The sequence below is a fragment of the Gekko japonicus genome, unplaced genomic scaffold (assembly GCF_001447785.1).
Source record: "Gekko japonicus isolate JY-2015 unplaced genomic scaffold, Gekko_japonicus_V1.1 scaffold27, whole genome shotgun sequence".
In the NCBI taxonomy this organism is placed as follows: Eukaryota; Metazoa; Chordata; class Lepidosauria; order Squamata; family Gekkonidae; genus Gekko; species Gekko japonicus.
Window position 1 is genome coordinate 1,481,051 of NW_015172002.1, and position 18,298 is coordinate 1,499,348.

General features: G+C 38.1%; 1 protein-coding gene across 4 annotated transcripts in view; it reads right to left on the reverse strand.

The window, feature by feature from the left end:
* Positions 1–2,628: 2,628 nt before the first annotated feature.
* RBM25 (RNA binding motif protein 25) overlaps positions 2,629–18,298 on the reverse strand; it is a 36,692-nt gene continuing 21,022 nt past the window's right edge. The window contains exons 8-20 of one of the 4 annotated variants that reach the window (XM_015420076.1): positions 17,112–17,165; positions 16,766–16,849; positions 12,858–13,138; positions 11,968–12,172; positions 11,609–11,698; positions 8,987–9,060; positions 8,073–8,223; positions 7,386–7,704; positions 6,528–6,802; positions 4,741–4,839; positions 4,155–4,202; positions 3,859–3,942; positions 2,629–2,765 (exon numbers count right to left, since the gene is read on the reverse strand). In XM_015420076.1, coding sequence (XP_015275562.1) covers positions 2,736–2,765; positions 3,859–3,942; positions 4,155–4,202; positions 4,741–4,839; positions 6,528–6,802; positions 7,386–7,704; positions 8,073–8,223; positions 8,987–9,060; positions 11,609–11,698; positions 11,968–12,172; positions 12,858–13,138; positions 16,766–16,849; positions 17,112–17,165 — 1,794 coding nt within the window. In that variant the 3' untranslated portion in view covers positions 2,629–2,735. Of the gene's footprint in view, positions 3,943–4,154; positions 4,203–4,740; positions 4,840–6,527; positions 6,803–7,385; positions 7,705–8,072; positions 8,224–8,986; positions 9,061–11,608; positions 11,699–11,967; positions 12,173–12,857; positions 13,139–16,765; positions 16,850–17,111; positions 17,166–18,298 lie in introns of all 4 variants that reach the window. The other 3 variants (XM_015420079.1, XM_015420078.1, XM_015420080.1) reach the window with 3 other exon arrangements.

The window sequence follows — 18,298 nt, forward strand, 5'->3', positions numbered from 1 at the left end:
GATGACCAAGATCAGTTCTCCTGGAGACAATGGCTGCTTTAGGCAGTGGACTCTATGGCATTATACTCTGCTGAGGTCCCTTCTCACCCAAAACCCTGCCCTCCGCAGGCTCTACCCCTCAAATCTACAGGTATTTCCCAATGCAGAGTTGGCAATCATGTAACTGGCTATGGAACTGCTTTCCAGACTCTTGGAACCCAGAAAACATGGCATAGGAGTAGGTGCTTTTCTACCTTAGCTGCCACTCCATAGCCCCAAATCAACATAAATCAGGGGTGGATGGAACCATATCTGTTACCATGCGGCTCTCCTCCCATACTACCCACTCGGGGCAGCAAAATTACTTGAGACAGCCCTGTCTTATAACTAAGCAGAAGGAAATAAACATGGCTCACCTCCCTCTTTTTCCCCGTTCCCTCTGCCCCCCCACCAGCCACAGCCAGGATACTTACCTGGAGCTTCTTTCTAGAGCTCGCTGTATTTCTTCCCACAATGGGCCTTACTCCTAGTTTGGAATATTGTGTACAGTTCTGGTCAGTGCTCCCCAAAAAAGATACAGCAATGGAAAAAGGGCAGCTAAAATGATTACAAGGATGGAATGCCTTCCCTATGAAGAAAGGTTAAAGAAGTTAGGGCTCTTTAGCTTGCAAAGATGGTGACTGAATGATGACATGATAGAGCTTAACAAAATTATGCATGGGATAGAGAAGGTAGAGAAAGAAGTACTTTATCCCTTTCTCATACTACAAGAACTCATGGGCACTCGATTAAATTAATGACCAGTAGGCTTAGAACAGATAAAAGAAAGTACTTCTTCACCCAAAGAGTAATTAACACATGAAATTCACTGCCACAGAAAGTAGTGGTGGTGTAACAATTCCTTGTCTTTGTGTGTGTGTGTCTCTTTAAAAGTTTGGTTGCATGGCTGTGGTAGATAGACTAGAGTGGTTGAGAGAGGCAAGTGTGGTATGATTGGTGGTTGACAGAGAGGGGGAGGGGTTTTGGAAGTGAATCTGGTTGGATGAGTATGTATAACAGACTGGAGTGAAACAGTGAACATATATGGCATTGAGATAAACAAGTGTTACAAAGTTACATGAAAAGATCCCTGTCAGTGAGGGAAAAGATTGAGTGTGATACCAAAGCAATTGTACATCATTTACACATTACTAGTTACATTGTATCACCCTCTTATTTAGTATTTATTTCAATAAATCCTCTTTTATTTAAGTTTATACCAGCTCTGAATGAAATACTTCTCAGGACCACATAGTTCCTCGTAAGCCTTGAACTCGGTCTACCAAACTAAAAAGAGCAACAATAGAAGCATAAAGGTTTGGAAATCCTTAAAATTTCCTGGTGGCAGCAGAATCTACCCAGTTAAGAAAAACAAAGAACACTTTTAAAGTGAAACTAGTCCTCCCCAATAAGGAGGACGTCACAGGTGGCTACAAGCATACACAACTTCAAGAGGAGATTAGATAAACATACGGAATCCATGAGTGGCTGTTAGCCACAAGGTATAGGTGGAACAATATGTCTGGGGCAGTGATGCTCTGTATTCTTGGTGCTGGGGGGGCAACAGTGGAAAGGCTTCTGGAGTTCTGGCCCTGCTGGTGGACCTCCTGATGGCATCTGGATTTTGACCACTGTGACACAGTGTTGGACTGGATGGGCCACTGGCCTGATCCAACATGGCTTCTCTTATGTTCTTAAATAAACAGTTTCAAAAAGACGAAATAAACTTTTAGAATGAGCATGAAATCAATTATGCATTTGGCCTGAATTTGCCCAATTGCGTGTGTGTGTGTGTGTCTAAGTACAGTAAAAACAAACCATCATTTATTTATATAGTGACAGCCTCAAGTAGCTAAACAGGTTATAAACTCAACATTACACCTAGGAGTTTCATTAGAAGTGGTAGAAATCTTACACTCTTTAAAAACCTCCACCTGTTTTTTTTTTTTTTACCCTAGCAGAACTGCTTTAATTTTTCACTGGTGTGATAAACAAAATTCTGTCATTTAAAGTTGAACAGTTATGAAAATTACTGTAGTTCTGATGTTCATTACTTATATTTATTACTTTTAAAAGATTGCCACGTACCAAAACAAACTTAAAGATACTGATTTGCATCTTTACTTTGAGGTGGCAATTCTAACAATTCTTTGATTTATATTGCTGTAAGAAATATGTAGCTGGACCTACATAGCCCTAGCTGTAGCACCCTTACAATTCTTTCCCATTCCCTCCTCACAAAGGGAGGTATAGCCAGTGTGTAAATTTCTAATCTTGCACCAAAAATGATTGCATGCTATTAACAAATTTGTAAAAGGAGCTCTGTTGCATTAGACAAAAGATTCAGTTCCCACAGTGGTCAACCACGTGCCTCTAGCAAACCAAGATGCAGGGCATAATGGTCACATAATAAAATCATATTAATAAAATATGAATATTCATTAGTTTTTAAAAGGAAATAATGTTAACTGGTGACATACCTTGAGACATTATTCAAATAACCATAGTACAGATCAAATATATACATTTTTAATATCTGAAATATTTACATGTTGGAACCTTGATACGATCCCATTTGTTAAGAACAGTTTTCAGATGTCCTCTGCAAGATAATGCAAGAATTCAGTAACTCAGGGTCATAGTTATGCCTTCTAAACAGATGAGCCTGTATCCTTCAGGTAAAGAGATATTCAGAAGAGTGGCATTAAAAAAACTGATCAATTGTTGCTTCCTGGAACGTGTTCATCCTGCAATCAAGAAGGCCCATAGCATACAGTTGTACTTGTGTATGAGATAAAAAATGCAGTTTACAGTACATTGTTACATCAGCGTATGTATAAAACTCATACAGAGTAAGAGGGAAGGAAATATTACCCTCTATCAATCCAACAGAGACAGCTTACAGTACAAAAAGAATCGTTACAGCTGACTTGATGGCTTACATAAAAACAAATCTCGCCACTGTTTGAAAACATATGATTTAACTTTGTAAACTGTTGTGCTCGTTACATCTTTAAACCTTTTCTTTCCCCAAGTATCCTAAACTGGCTGATGAGTTTTATTTTAAATCAAGAAAAGATAACATATGTTTAAAATGTCAAATCTGTTTTAGAATGAGGGGCAAAACTCAAATAATGTGTATACTAGTTATCTTTGATTTAAACACTCCAATGTGTGAAATTCTGTCATCTAAAGACTAGAAGGCCTCATGTAATGAGCAGGAAATTATCAATGGCTTTACAAGGATGCCTGAGTTGATGCAATACCATCATTTCCCCTACAGATTCATCTACAAATAATGCAAGTTTGTTCTATTTTTACCAAATCCAACAAGAGAACAAGTCCACATTCATGCAGGTGAAAACTATGGTGCCAGCAATGACTCCCATCCATTTTCAGAATCTTAAAGTTTATTCCCATCTTTAAAAATGGATAAGGGAAAGAAGAGGCTGATGTATTTACATAAAAATTCAATTATTTTGGTAAGCGGTAAGCATAGATGTTTTCTAAAACATGGGACAATATTTACAAGAAACAGTTTAGAAGATGAAGATCAGAGACTGTGTACATCAGCTGCAGTTTATAAACCATATTTGTAACTGTACCTAGTGAGAAACCACCAAATGCAGGATTTGGATAAGTACAACCAAGGAAGCTGGGAAGTGAAGAGGGCAGGGAGGGGGTCTCAGTGTTACAGAAGATGAAAAAAATTCACATTTTCTACATTTAAAAATACAGGTATCACAAATGTCTGAGGACAGAGAAACTTCAAAGTTCTTCAGTGGTGGGAAACAAAAATTGAAATGCAGCCCTTAAAAACAAAATGATTCTTTATTTTACCAGACCAATCTTTTTGGCTTCTGTTTCATATATCAATAATCTCCACATTTTGACTATAAAAACTTCGGCTTCTTCATCTAGCACCTGCAACAAATGAAAAAAGTAGGGAATTATACCTTAATAAGAAATATCTCCACCCTGAGCCTGCTTTGGTGAGGAGGGCAGGATATAAATCAAATAAATAAATCACTTTGAATGCATTTGGTGAATTTTATTTTTAGATATATTGAAGAGGTTACAAATTTATACAAGTTAACAAAATTCTGGATTTGGCATGTTTTCTGCCTTCTGCTTACCATAGCAACATCATCCAAGATGCTCTGCGGCGAACTATGAGCCATAACCTGCAAAGACAGATATGGCTTAAGAGTACTAATCCATAAAGGGAGCAAAACTCTACAAAACCCAGAACCAACAACAACAAAAAGACCATAGCTTTTAATATCAAGCACAGTCTCCACACTGAATGAGTCAGAAGGTGGGCCAAAATGTAAAGTAAATAAATAAAAGTTATTTTAAAAAATCCTTTGTTTGATTTTGAATGGGCATTCCAACACTTTTGTAACTACTTGAAATAAGGGAATGAGAGGGCAACTGCCACTTGCTCCTCACACTGCTTGGTGGCTATGACTGCAGCAGATTACCAGCACACAATCCTCTAGGGTAAAGGGGTGCATGTCCACATTAGTTTTTTGACCTTGACGTCTGCCACCCAACAGCATTTGGTAAAATATTTCTACATTAAAAAAGAAAACAGACATGTTGTGTCAATCATTTCCTTTGGAGAAATACTGTGAAAAGGAAATGACTAAAACAAAATGTACCACCTTCAACCCAAAAGGACAAGCCATCCCAACATAAATTTATAAAAAGAATGTTCACCTTTGAGCAAACAAAGTCAACTAGAGTTGCTTCTTCTTCACCAATATATTCTATTATCTTCTTGTTGATCCATGGCCTTATTCTACGTTCCATTAATGTCTAAAATAGAAAGTGGCATTTCAAGAGCATCATTAGCTTTCTGTTTATTGCAACATTTATTTTTTCATCTAGGAGCCTAAAGTCAGCCACATAAGAAATAATCCCATAGTTGGGCTGCAAGCTTTAAAAGGCTTTAAACAGTAAAATGATCACTTAATGTGAGCACAACTGAGTTTAAGTCTGAGAATTATTCTTCTAGGGTATTCCTCTAATGGATAATGAATGCCCCTGCTAATTAGACATACATTTAGAATAGAGGTTGGTGGACTAGTTGAAAGTTGTGAAGAGGAGTACTCAGAAGTTAACAAATGTTAAATATCAGATTGCCTTGGCAGCTATAATCCAGTATACACATACTAATTGTCACATGACTCTTCCAAAGGCGGGCAGCATTACTGTTAAATTTAACTTACAGTTTATGGTTTAGATCCTAGTGAATTTTCTGCTTGAGTGAGGATATGATGGGGTGATTTTTGGAGACTGCATCCTCCCATTGCAGACCCCCACGTTGACCCACACGCTGTTCCTTGGGGTCTGTTAACACCTGGAAGCACAGCAGGCTGCAGCAGGAGGGGGAGAGTTGCCCTTCATCTAATGCGTCTCCACTCATGGTAGACGGGCTCCACCCCCTCATGTTTTAAAACTTTTATCTTTCATTATCAGAAAATGTTGAAAACACTGGCCTTGTAATTGCAATACTAAATCTTGCCAGGTTATAGTAATGTATTTGGCTTTAAGGCGCCATTAGTTATCTATATGGATATGTGTATATTGATTTTTATTGAGGCGTTTTGCATATTATAAACTGTCTTAATCCCACATTTTGTGCAGAAAGACAGTCAACAGTAAATTAAGCAGTTACAGCTCTAGTAGATCAGTCTCTAAAGCCAGTTTAATTGAAAAAGGCACACCTGTTTACTTTCTGATGATATTTTGGAAGCTTTAAAACTGTAGCAGGTAATGACATAGGAAATATTTAAAGGGATCTGTAATTTGGTAGCTATTCTTTATTGGATTGTAAATTACCTTTCAGCTCCTTCAATATCTTAAAGATGCCTATACTGAATTTGTAGTAATATACCTATTTATTTAAATAGGTGGGTTAAAGGCTAATGCTTAACCAAGAGACCTGTGCGGGTAGCTGGAGTTTTGCTTTTTTTTCCTTTCTCTCCCTATAGACACTTGCAAACAACAACTTGCCTGTATCTTCATTTCTCTCCTACACGCTCTGTCTCTCAGTCTAAACAAAGATGACCAAGGAAAGACTTGACGGTAGTGAATTATTTTTGTGCAGCTTTTCCCCCTACATAAAGTAAATGGATGAGGGGTCGTGTGGTGTATTTGTGGGTATGCTGAAGTAATAATTTTACTGCAGAGGGTCTGGGACTATATACAGCAATAGGCAAAGATTTCCAAGTCATTCGGCAAGGCAGATATGAAATCAGGATCAAGACTGAAAATAAATGTCATGAACTGAGCTAGTGGACTGGTATTCTCAGTCACAACTATCATCAGCTATAATCATTCACAACCCTATGCAACACAGGGCTGTTGTTAATTAAAGCAAAGCATCACTTGTACTGTATTTGACAATTCACTAATCAATGTCAAACTTGAGAGCTGACAAATTTCTATGATAAATTCATGTTGCTGACTGCACTCCAGATTTTGTATTGTTTGATACTCACTGAATCCACAATAGACCAGTCAAGAGGATAAGCAAAGAGCTCTGGTTTGGCTGTGGGGATTTTCTCAATAAGACTCTTAATGTGTTTACGTTTCTCTTCAGTATTTACACTGCCTTTGGAGGAGCCTTTGTCTTCATCACCATAATCCAGTGGCACAAGTTTTCTTTTTCGGGGCATGTCATCACTGTCTTCATCTTCAAATTTATTGAACACACTGTCCACAGTGAGTTTCTTTCTTTTCACAGCATTGGGCTGGTTTGGACTATTGCAGGCACCTACAATATAATGGAAAAGGTTGTACATATTAAAAAGTTTAAAATTGGTTCTAATATATTTAAACACCAGTTCTGAATATTGTATAAGTGAAGTCTTTGCAGTTAAAAGTATGAACAAATAACTTTAACCAAAAAGAAGAAAGGGAGTTTCACCCTACTCTGGCCCTTTCTACTCATTTGTTGAGATGCTGTACAACTTCTGGCTTTTGAAATGGATCAAAAGTGACTATGCTTTGGGAAGTACAGCAAAGCCCATAGAACTGACTCAAGGAAGTTCATTATGGCAACACTGAGTAGTTTTGTTATTTTTTGTTATTACTTTGTTATTTCAAATCCTTAGAGAGGGGAAAAGAAAAAAAATGTGAAAACAGTGTTCCCTCTAAGCTGAGTTAGTGAGAGCTAGCCCACAGTTTTTTAGCCTCCAGCTCACATTTTGTCTTAGCTCAAGAAGGATGGCTCTAGCACAAACTAATTTATGCAGTAGCCAAATTGCTTGCTGACAACTTTAATGCCAGTAGCTCACAAAGTAGAATTTTTGCTCACAAGACCCCACAGCTTAGAAGTAGCAATACACAACACTTACCCAGTTTAAGACTAAGTCCTATTTTCGGCCTGTACTCCTCTGGCTGCTGCTGATCAGGTGAATTTTCATGTGGGATGATAATGCCACAAGGTGATTCATCCCCTGGGGTATTAGGAGTTGCATTGCCACTTGCTGATGAAACAGATGGAGCAGAGCTGATGGGTCGGAGTGTTGGCTTAAGACAGGGTTTTTGTTCCGGCTCTTCTTCTTCTGGTTCTTCCCTTTTTTCTTCTTTTTCTTGCTTTTCTTCCTCTTCTTCTTCTGATTCTGGTTCCTGTTTGGTTTGTGGCTGTCTACGCCTCTCAGCCTCTTGCTCCATCTGTGAAACAAGACAAATTCTGATGAAGAAAAAGTAAGTGACTCAAATCCTACAGAGCGTCATTTCTACACTATCTGGACAGTATTAGAATTATTATACAAACAATACTACCCCAGATTTCCCATAATCAGATAATCCTAGTTGATCACAGTAATAATTTTAAAGGTTTAATTTCAAGATTAACAATATTGTCATGCTAATACAGAGAGATTCTAAACCAGAAGGTTTTTGAATGTACATACATAAAGCATGCAGATAAACCCCCACATTGCTGACAAGACAGTTACTACCAATACTCTATACTTAATATAGATCTACCATTACAAGAATGTGAACTCATTTCTCTTCCCCAAAAAATAATTTCCTACTCGTTGTAGCTCCGCATCTGGATCTGGGTGCCCTTCTGCCAGAAGGCGTTGCCGGATTTCTTCCAACTCTTCCTTCTCTCTCTGCCGATCCCTTTCATCTGCTTCCATTTCCTTCTCCCGGTCTCGCAATCTCTTCTGCAGGGCACTTCCCCTGTAAGATCCATTCACTTTTGATTTACAAGGTTTTGTAACACAAGCTTCCCCCATGAATGCTTGTCAAAAGCAAGCACATCAACCACTCTATTTGGAATCAGGACTACAAAGGATCTTGTTTTATTCTCTACAAATAAATTGTTTTATGTATTGAACAGTAATAGTCACATCTGCATCTTGGCATTTTGATTCCTAACAGAAAGAGCCATAAAAAATAAATCTATAAACGGAACAAAAGAATTCTAAATTTATCATAATTTTAAAATGTTAAACCTCCTTATTTTTCCAATACTATTTTTCATAGTTTTCTGTTTGGTATGCTTTATTTAATGATCCCTCTTATTCATATTAAATGTTCCTAAATGGGACCCAAATAACAAGTCTGATCCTTAGCAAAATGTATACAGGAACAATTAATTACATTTGGAAAATTTACTATTAGAATTTCTTACAAATATTATGTGTAGTTTATAACAAGCACCTTGACACAGAAACAGCCTAGACACCTTAAAAATAAATTGTTACATGTGGATTTTTTATCCAGGGCACAGGACTAGGCCAGTAGCATCCATTCAGTAAAACCCAGTATGGACACTAAATTCTGCTGAAATCATACTGGTTACCCTGGAAATGATTAACACATCCATCCCTAGATCAGAAAACAAGGTTTCATGTTGACAAAGTATTTATATTTTTAACACAACTAATTTAGTGAAGCCTGAGAGTGAGTGAAGATCTGCTTTTGTGAATATTAAACATACCTGTAATATTTTGGGTCATCTCTGTCATCATCATAATCTTCTAGAAATTCTTTTAGACGTTTAGCTTCTTTTGCCTATAAAAGTTGAAACATTTAATATTGTCTTAATCGTCTGTTTATTTCTGAGAGCATTTTCTGTTTATTACGCTTGAGTAGAAACTGCAAGAAGTCCTTCTCCACCAGAAAAGTTACCATAGTAGAAAACTTGTGTTTGTGTAATAGGGACTAGTTTGTTTTCCCATTGATTGAAGCAAGACTACCTCCTCTCTAAATACTGGGAGTAATTTCACAGCATCTTTGGTTTCCTCTGGCTTCTCAGATCTTACTTGAATCCAGATTTACCACATAGTTTGCAGAACAGGTCTGTACCAGGGTCCTCCCTTTTTTACTGTTCCCCTGATAAGTTGCTTCAGAAGGTTTGGAATAATATGGCATATATATTGTGTGTGTGTGTGAAATGGGAAGTGGGAGAACCACCTCACCCCTTGCATCAGCTCCTCCATTCACACAAAAGAACAGGAAATGGGGGATTTTGACCCCATCTGTCTGCAACCCCGTGACATATTGTACACCGTTCCCAAGGTTTCCAGACCTTCGGGGGAGCTGGGAGGAGGGAGAGAATCAACAAAAATCATTTCTGCAAACTCAGATCATGAGAGGGAGGGCCCGAAAGGGTTGCATCAGTGCTTAGTTCTTATGGCCCTTTCTTATATGCCCAGGAAAATGCTGATTGTCACTTCGGCATCAGGAAGCAATTTTTTCCAGGTCAATTTGGCCAGGGATCATGGGGGGGGGGGGTGGCCCTGGGCCTAGAGCAGGGGCCACGGGGGGTGGTTGGAGTAGATGACCCTGGAGGTCCTTCCAACTCTAAGATTCTATGATTCTATTCTGTGCTAAGTTTGGATTCAAGCTAATGATTTGAGTCCAGCATTTCTTATTGAGTCAGGGTTTTCAAAAAAGTGCCCTGAAATGTATAAACAAAAACCTGTGTCCCCCAAGTAATACCAAAATGTAGGCTATGCAAGGCCTGAGGGAGGCTTTGGGTATGAGCTGTTTAAAGCTGCAACCTCCATGACATATGGCAAATCAGATGAGAAGCCTTTCAAAAGCAGTCTGTCCTGAGGTACATATTAAAAGCAAAGCATCCCACTGGGCACACAAATCTAAATTAATGATAAGGATCCAGAACTCTGACTCAGCAAAAACAGACTAAATTTGGTATGGTTCTTTTCCACCTTTTCTGAGCTCAGAACCATTCTGTTATTTTCTTTAAGAAGTGTACATATACGCACTATATTCAATCTTAGACATGCTCAAGGTCTCCCTTTTTCAGAGACAGACCGCTTTTCCAAACTATAGGAGACTAAAAAAATGAAAACTGAAGCTATGCACAAACACAATGACAAAACAGCATTTTCAGACAGCAACTTCAATTGATTAGGAGCTGAGGCCAATACAGTTTTTACTCCTTGAGAAAGCTGAAGATTCAAGATATATTTTACCCTTCTCCAGTCTGATCCATCAAATCAACAGCTGTTTGATCAAACCCTGACAGTGTGTGTGAAGTTTCATCATCAGCCTACAGGGTTACTTACAAAGGGCCTGTCAGCAAAAGTATCTGTGAATTTCAATCAATCATCCCCTCTGATTGCTCAAGTCCTTTTTAAAGATTCATCTTCCCTCCTTTGCCTTCACCTCCACAAGCAGTACGAAGAGAGGCACAGCAAGCAGACAGGACAATCTTTTCTGCTGTCTCACTGAGTCTGTCCAGTTGCTTTTGGCCTAGGTGCTCTGATACCAAAGCTGACCTACTTTGATCTATGCAATTGAATGCTATTATGAACCTGAATACTTAAATTTAGAGGGTCCTATGAAATTAACTCCCCTAATCTATGAGTCTTTGGCATTATACACCAGGTTTTAGAACGGTGCCTTATCAGTAGAGACTGAATAGTCTGACATTAAACATTAGAAAGGCACAGACAACTCTTTCTGCCTTAAGGCAGGCATGTTTTAGCCTACAACAATCCTGCAAAGCTAATGGGCTGGTCCAATGCAGTTGAGGTGGTCTTCAACACATGCAATGGGAGTTTCTTACCTCCATCTTTGCACACTCCCCAAATCTGTGTGTGTAAGCACACTTGTGCTGAGGGTAACTTGATCACTGTAAATTTAAATATACAGGCAGACAATCCTCTCAGGGACAGTAATGCCACCTTTATTATGACTAACTAAAAGTTATAAACTATTGCATTTCACAAAACTCTTTTTTCAGGTTTAATATTTGAGGGAAGAGGGAGAGAAGGACTTTGGATCAGAGCTATGACTGTGAACATCTGATTTTTCTTATAACTGTGCTCGCTCAGGTATACACACCCATACTCGAGTAAAGCTTTTAGCCCAGATAATTTGATTTAAAGCAAATTCATTTACAGATATTCTGTGTAAGGCTGCTTTGCCAACAGGACACACTTCACCAAGCACCTACATGCTAGTACAAAGACTGTGCCATTTGTGTGGGGGAGAGGCCATGGCTCAATGGTAGAGCACATGCTTCACATGTAAAGCGTCCCAAGTTCAATCTCTGACATCTCTAAATTTTAAAAAGTGTATATTAACTTACCATTTCCCTTCGTCTTTCTTCTTCCCTTTCTGCTTCTTTTTCATATTCTCTAGCTTTTTTCCGTTCTCTGATCTCCCAATTTTTAAGACGCTAAAACAAAATAACCACTTTAATTTCCCATTTTTTTAAAACTAGAAAGTCTCATATTTCATTTAAGAACGAGCAAATTTACCATCCATGATGTAAACCATTTGATTAGGTCCATCAAGAATTTTTCTCCAGCACGCACAAAGATTTTTGTAGCATGCGTCAAATCTTGTCCAAAACAAACAAAATATTCAAAGTGTGTTTTATACAATGGATACAAATAGGAAATATCCTGCAGTTAAACAGTCAAATCACAAATGATCTCCAGATACCTCTTGATAAGCTGCTTCCTTTTCACGTAACTTCCTTTCCAGTTTGCGTCGCTCATAGGCATCTTCTTCATCCTCTTCTCTATCCCTTTTCTTGTCCTTTTCTCGTTCCCTTTCCCGTTCTCTTTCTCTTTCCCGTTCTCTCTCTCTCTCCCGCTCCCTTTCACGTTCTCTTTCCCGTTCCCTCTCTCGGTCTCTGCTTTTCTCTCTGAAAGACAAATATTATGTTATTAAAACAAGTAATTTCCACCATTTAATGCTGAGTTTTCTTTATAGCCCATACTAATGCTAAAAAAGTTATCAAATTGCAAACACACTGCTTAGAACTCTCTTTAAGCCAGGGTCAATTATTCATATAGACAACATCCTTCCTCAAGTGCAGTCATAAGGCCAATAATCTTTTGAACAGTGACATACTATATTTGGCTTCATATACTGTTTGAAAACTTGGCAAGGACTTTAATTGATGTAAAGGGGGTCCGAGGAACAAAACATCAGCAAAGTCACAGGGCTGGATCCAAGGTTTCTGTGATTGGAGTGTATCTGCAGAGTGATTTTTAGTGCTGTCTTCTTTCCTTAGTAACTCTCCTTCTGTAAGCTGCTGCTACTGAGTTTCAGGGGACCCTCCAAAACAATGCATCATGGTGGGAAAGGGAGAAAAGAGGGAAATTGCCTGAAATAACTTGTGTTGGATTGAGGCTAAAAGACATTAAAAACTGCTTCCACACTTGCTTCATTTGAAGAGGCTTTGGATCCAAGCCATATTGTTTAACACAGATCTTCTATTATACACCAGTATTTTGAAAAATGGGTCGTCTCCAGCCATTATTTCACTTTGAAAAGAAATAAGCAAAGTTACTGACAAGCATTTATTACCCTCCAAAATTTCTCACCTAGATCTGCTCCGATCTTTATTGCGGTCCGAGCTCCTTTCACGGTCTCTCTCCCGATCCCTTTCCCTGTCCCGGTCTCTGTCTTTAGTTCGATCCCGATCTCTATCCCGTTCTCGTTCACGCTCCCGTTCCTTCTCCTTCTCTCGTTCACGTTCACGTTCCCTTTCTCGTTCACGCTCCCTTCTCTCTCGTTCACGTTCACGTTCACGTTCCCTCTCACGCCGTTCTTTTTCAATTTCTTGCCTTTCTTTTTCTTTTTTTCCTTTTTCCTCCTCCAGTTTCTAGAAACCAAGAGGATTTTCGGTTACTTTGTAGCTACAGACAAAGGCCCCATCCCACCATCACGCACAACACCCAAGGCTGGTATTGAGCATAACAAAATCACCAATGATTTAACATTTAGACATTAAATAGTTTGCTTTCAACTCATAAGAAAGAAAACAAAGTTCTGTAACTTTAAAGCTAGATGTTATGCAAAGAAAGTCTCTCTAACAGACCAGCAACCTCCAACCTTGGATAGAAAGGCAATGCTTTCCAGATATATACTGATGATTACACAGCACATTGCCTGAAATGCTTCAAAGTAGAACTAACAATCGCAAAAAGGAAAGAACTACTTAAGCATAAGCAAGGTGAGCTTTTGCGAACAAAAGTTAATCCTGCCGAGATTTCAGTAGGATGCTATCAAGGACAAGACAATTAAATATCCCTGTGTTTCAGCCAAAGCAAAATCATCCTGTGAAAGGATGGAAGGCAAAATTTACTCATTGCATAATGAACTCTGTGATTGCAACTCCAATCAGGAATGTCCCCCCTCCCAGCTTTTTTCTTTAGCATTCACTACTTCGGTATTTCATTCTACTCTTCGTAAAGAAGAAAGGTTGGAAATCACACATAGGAGACAGACCAAAAGGTTATCCAGTACAATTTTATTGGATTTGTATAAAAATGCATTTTTAATTGAAAGAGACATGCCTATGACCAAACGCCTATAAAGACAATAGAAAAATAAAAATCACTAAAGTGACAGATAAATCCATCCCTGGAAGCAATTGGTGTTTGTTAACTTACAGATGCTGTGCTAGGACATGGACCGCCAACACTGGATTAACCTTGCCTATAAGCTATATTTCTGGGAGGAAGAGCAAGTAAATGGTTCACAAATAAACCAAAAAAAAAAAAAAAGCAGATAATATCAGCCTAAATGATGCCACAATATTATAGGCATGATTCTTCCCCACAAGACTGGTGAGTCTGGAGAGAATCAGCACAAGGCATAACAGTGCCGTTTTTGTCTCCTCCCTCCTTGGTATTTCCACAGTCTCTTCAGGCTGTTATAGGAAACTGGAGATCTGTACATGCCTCACCTATCTCTGTTCAGCCAAAAAAACATGAGCAGATGAGGATGTATGAGGCATGCACAAGACCTTACACTGTTCACAAGAGCCTGGCAAAGGGCCTGTGTGTGTGCCCATGAGCAAAGGGTAGAAGAATGGGAAAACAAGGCCTTGTTATATCCTATGTGCATCCTTCCAACACAAGGAAGGATCATGCCCTAGATATATTTTATGCAAATTAAGCAGGGGGAAAACCAACAAAATCAAACCATACAAGGTTTATCCCCTTTGGCACTGTGACACCACCAATGAAACAAGTTATAAGCTGGAACAATAAAGTGTGCATATATTTCTGAGTTTCAACAAAGAATTTAAGACAACTTTAAAAATATCTTACCTGACTGTCTTCTGATATGCACTCATGGACCAGAGAACCAAAACAGGGATATAGTAATAAAATTTACGAACAAGAGATCAATATATCTATTCACCATACTAAATGCTACTAACAGCTGTATATAAGCAAGATGGTGTTAGATACACTGAACTCACAAAAAGAAGGGGGACAAGAATGATAGAAAACTGTCATTGTGCAAAGGAAAAGGTGGAAGTGTATAAAATGTTGGGACAAGACAACTGAATTTCTAAATGAAGTGTCTTTATAAAGTTTAGTTACATCTAATAGGGCATATTAGTGTATACTATATCAACTTTCAAAAGCAGAACTTACCTCAAATTTCATATTACTTTTATAGAAAAGTTTATATACTGAAATGATTGATACTTACAGATTATTTTAGCTGTTCCAATAAAATGTCTTTGGTTAAGTTCCTTGATTTTCTCCTAAATTTTCTTTTGCAGTAAGACTCATGATAAAATTATGCCTTAACTTTGGCTTCTTAAGGGCTTTTTAAAAAAACTGTGTTTTTCTTAAGAGCCAATGAAAGAATCAATCAGCATAGTCATTTCATATTGTAAATTTAAGTAATAGGCTGCTACCATGTAAACAAAAGGATATGAAGTAGGACGTGAGGTGGGGGAAGGATCAGAGACATGTCAAGATAAATGGGCAAAGAGGATAGATAGAAAAATCAAAATGTCTTACCTTAGGTTATCTTCAGACTCATCTGTACTGTAAATGGACGCCCCCTGCAATACTGATATACCCTAACAGTCTGATTGATTTACAAACTCTTACCAAAAAACATGCAAAGGTTCACTGTGCTCACTAGCAAGCCCCTTTTAAACATCCCACCCAATAACGTTAAATGGTCACTTTACATCTATTTTAAAGTTGATTCAAAATATCCCCCCAATAAAATGGATCAAAGGCAGAAAATTGCCCAATTGCTTCTGAAACAGTGAAGCATTTTTTTTAACCACATGATTTCTTGTTTTTGGTGACTTGTTGGGGCTTGGAAATAAAACCTTTTCACCACTGACCATCTTCTGGAACAATAATCCCTCAGGTTCTCATTCCCAAATTATACTGGAATATTTTGCATTGCCAGTAATGTACATCCACTTCTGCCTTTAAGTTATATGTAAATAAGCAAATAAAATGATCCTGTAACCAGGAGTACATTTCACCATTTTGTACCTTCAAACCATTACACCAATAAACAAAATAATTCATTTCAGGGGTGAACACTTCATTTGACATGGCGTTCTCCAATCTTTGTTGGGCAACATTATCATTTCCTTAGAAACTAAACATCAAGATACAATGCATGCATTACTTGCATCTCACCACCCTTAAACCACCCTTCCCAACCAGAATGCATTCACAAATTCACATTACAGAAACTTCTATTGGTGGGAACCCTGAGGTAGGATTTGCTGTGTAAACACATTTCCAAGCCAGTTACCCCTTTGCATATTTTTCTGAGGGGGCATCCATAAATAATAAAAAACAGAAGCTCATACTTACATCCTATTCCATGTTACTTTCCAAGCTGTGTGTTTCATCTTGCATTAGTCACCATATGATCTCTATCATAATGGTGGGGGTCAATGAATAGATTAGCTTTTATGGGAATTTACAGTTCTTCCATGCATCTAAATTTTGGTCAAGTCTTGTAACCACTATCCTAATTTATTTTACCCCCATTCTCATCTTAGAGCTACTAAATTAAACCTTAAATTTTAAATTAAGCATTAGAGCTTGGTATAAACAGTTCCCTTGAATTAGGTGTTACAGCTTTCTGAGTACTGTGGAAGTCAGAATATGTTTTACATGACAGCTCAGTTCAAGTATTTGGTCTCATGTATATGATTTTATCCACTTTGGATATTACAGAAAGCGAGATAGGATTTTAAAAAATGTATTCAGGTTAAAGTGAGTAGACTGCACTGCAGTCATTAGAATGTTTTTTAGAAAGTACAAAATATTAGACCACATAAGTGGGAAAAAAATCTTTTTTGTTGCCTTTTAAAATACACATGATGACTACTATAAGAAAATTTAAATGATATGGTCATGTGCTGTAAATTTTCTAAAAGGGACAGGGGAAAGGAGACTGGATTTTGTAAAAACCTATGATTGTATAAATTCCAGAAAAACAACACTACCTTGTGTGTATCTCTGAATTTGCTGATCTCTCGGGATATCAGGTCTCTTTTGTCTTCTTCCATTTCTATAGCATTTATATCCTCCTACGAACAAAAAAAAGGGAGGGCAGAACACAGGAGATAAAATATTAAAACCCATCTGTACAGGCACAGGAGAACCAAAAGAAAAGCTGAAGGTTAGATGTTTTGTACCAGTCTTGTAAGAGATAAATAAAGGCCTTCTGCAGTACCAAACCTCACAGTCTGATGTTAAATGAATGAAAAAAAAAATCAGATGGACACGAGTCACAAATCTGGTAACTAGCAGTAAACATAGTCATTGTCAAAGCCTACAATGTAAACGAACCTTGGTGATGACTGGATAAGGTATCAGTGGGGCCACTGGAAATCTGCGGAAAATCTGCGGAAAAATCCACGGAGATTTTTTTTTTTTAAAATAGATTGCACACTACTCTGAAAAAAAACAATGTTCTGTATGTTTGTAGAATAAGCAATATTATATTGCTGTGACCCTAGGTCTTTGACTCAACAAAATTACAGAAGAACCTCGCTAATTCTCCTTTTACTGAACTACTTCTCAGCAAGGGCTTTGAGTGCCACCGTGAGGCCCCACACTGGCAAGTTTTCTTGTAAAATTGCAGCACATTGGCATATTAGGAAATCTTGCAAGCTAATCTATGTTTGTAAATAAGTGGCTGGTACCTTTTGTGGTATTTTAAGCCTGGTTTTGTTTCTTACTCGCTAATTCGCAAAATTTAATAAAATTAAAGGGGATTTCTAACAGTTACTGCAAATTAGCGAGGTTCCCCCACATCTGAAGTTTAAAAAAATCAGATTTCATTTGCCATTTCTTTCCCCACACTCTTGAATCACCCACATTATCCCTCATCTCTTCAGCCAACAGAATGGGCAAGAGAACATGTCACAAGCATTCAATAAAAGGGAGAATAGTGCTTTAAACCAAATTTTACATGGCACCCACCCTCATTTGTTGTTCTCCCCCACATACATATAGGTTCTTTAGACCCCTTCCTAAGAAATAAGGGGTAAGATAACATGCCCATGTCCCATCTGCATCCCTAGAAATCAAAGAGGTACTCTCCCACTTGCAAGAGGGGTGGATAGATATGGGCACAGATACAGGGTATTTGTGCTGATGGACAACACTAATTTAAAGTTCAGCCAAGTCCAATGCTAAATCGCTCAAAACTAACATTATCACCAGATAAATTCAATATTCAGAACTTGTATGATGGACATTAAGAAACTGAGTAACCCCTTGGTAGCACCCATGCCTCTACAACACTGCATGGTTTTCCATTATGTACATAACATACTCCAAAGCATGGATAAAACATTTAAAAAAGAGAAATGAGACCTTTCCTAGAGAGGTAAAGAAAGGAAAAACCTCAAGGCAAGAATTACTTCTCAGGTTAACTGTAGGCTAAAAATAATTGGGGGTGAGCGGTGGCATTCTAAAGTCATTCCCCCAAGTGAGAAGTATTTTTTCTGGCACTGCTCTTTCAATACTTC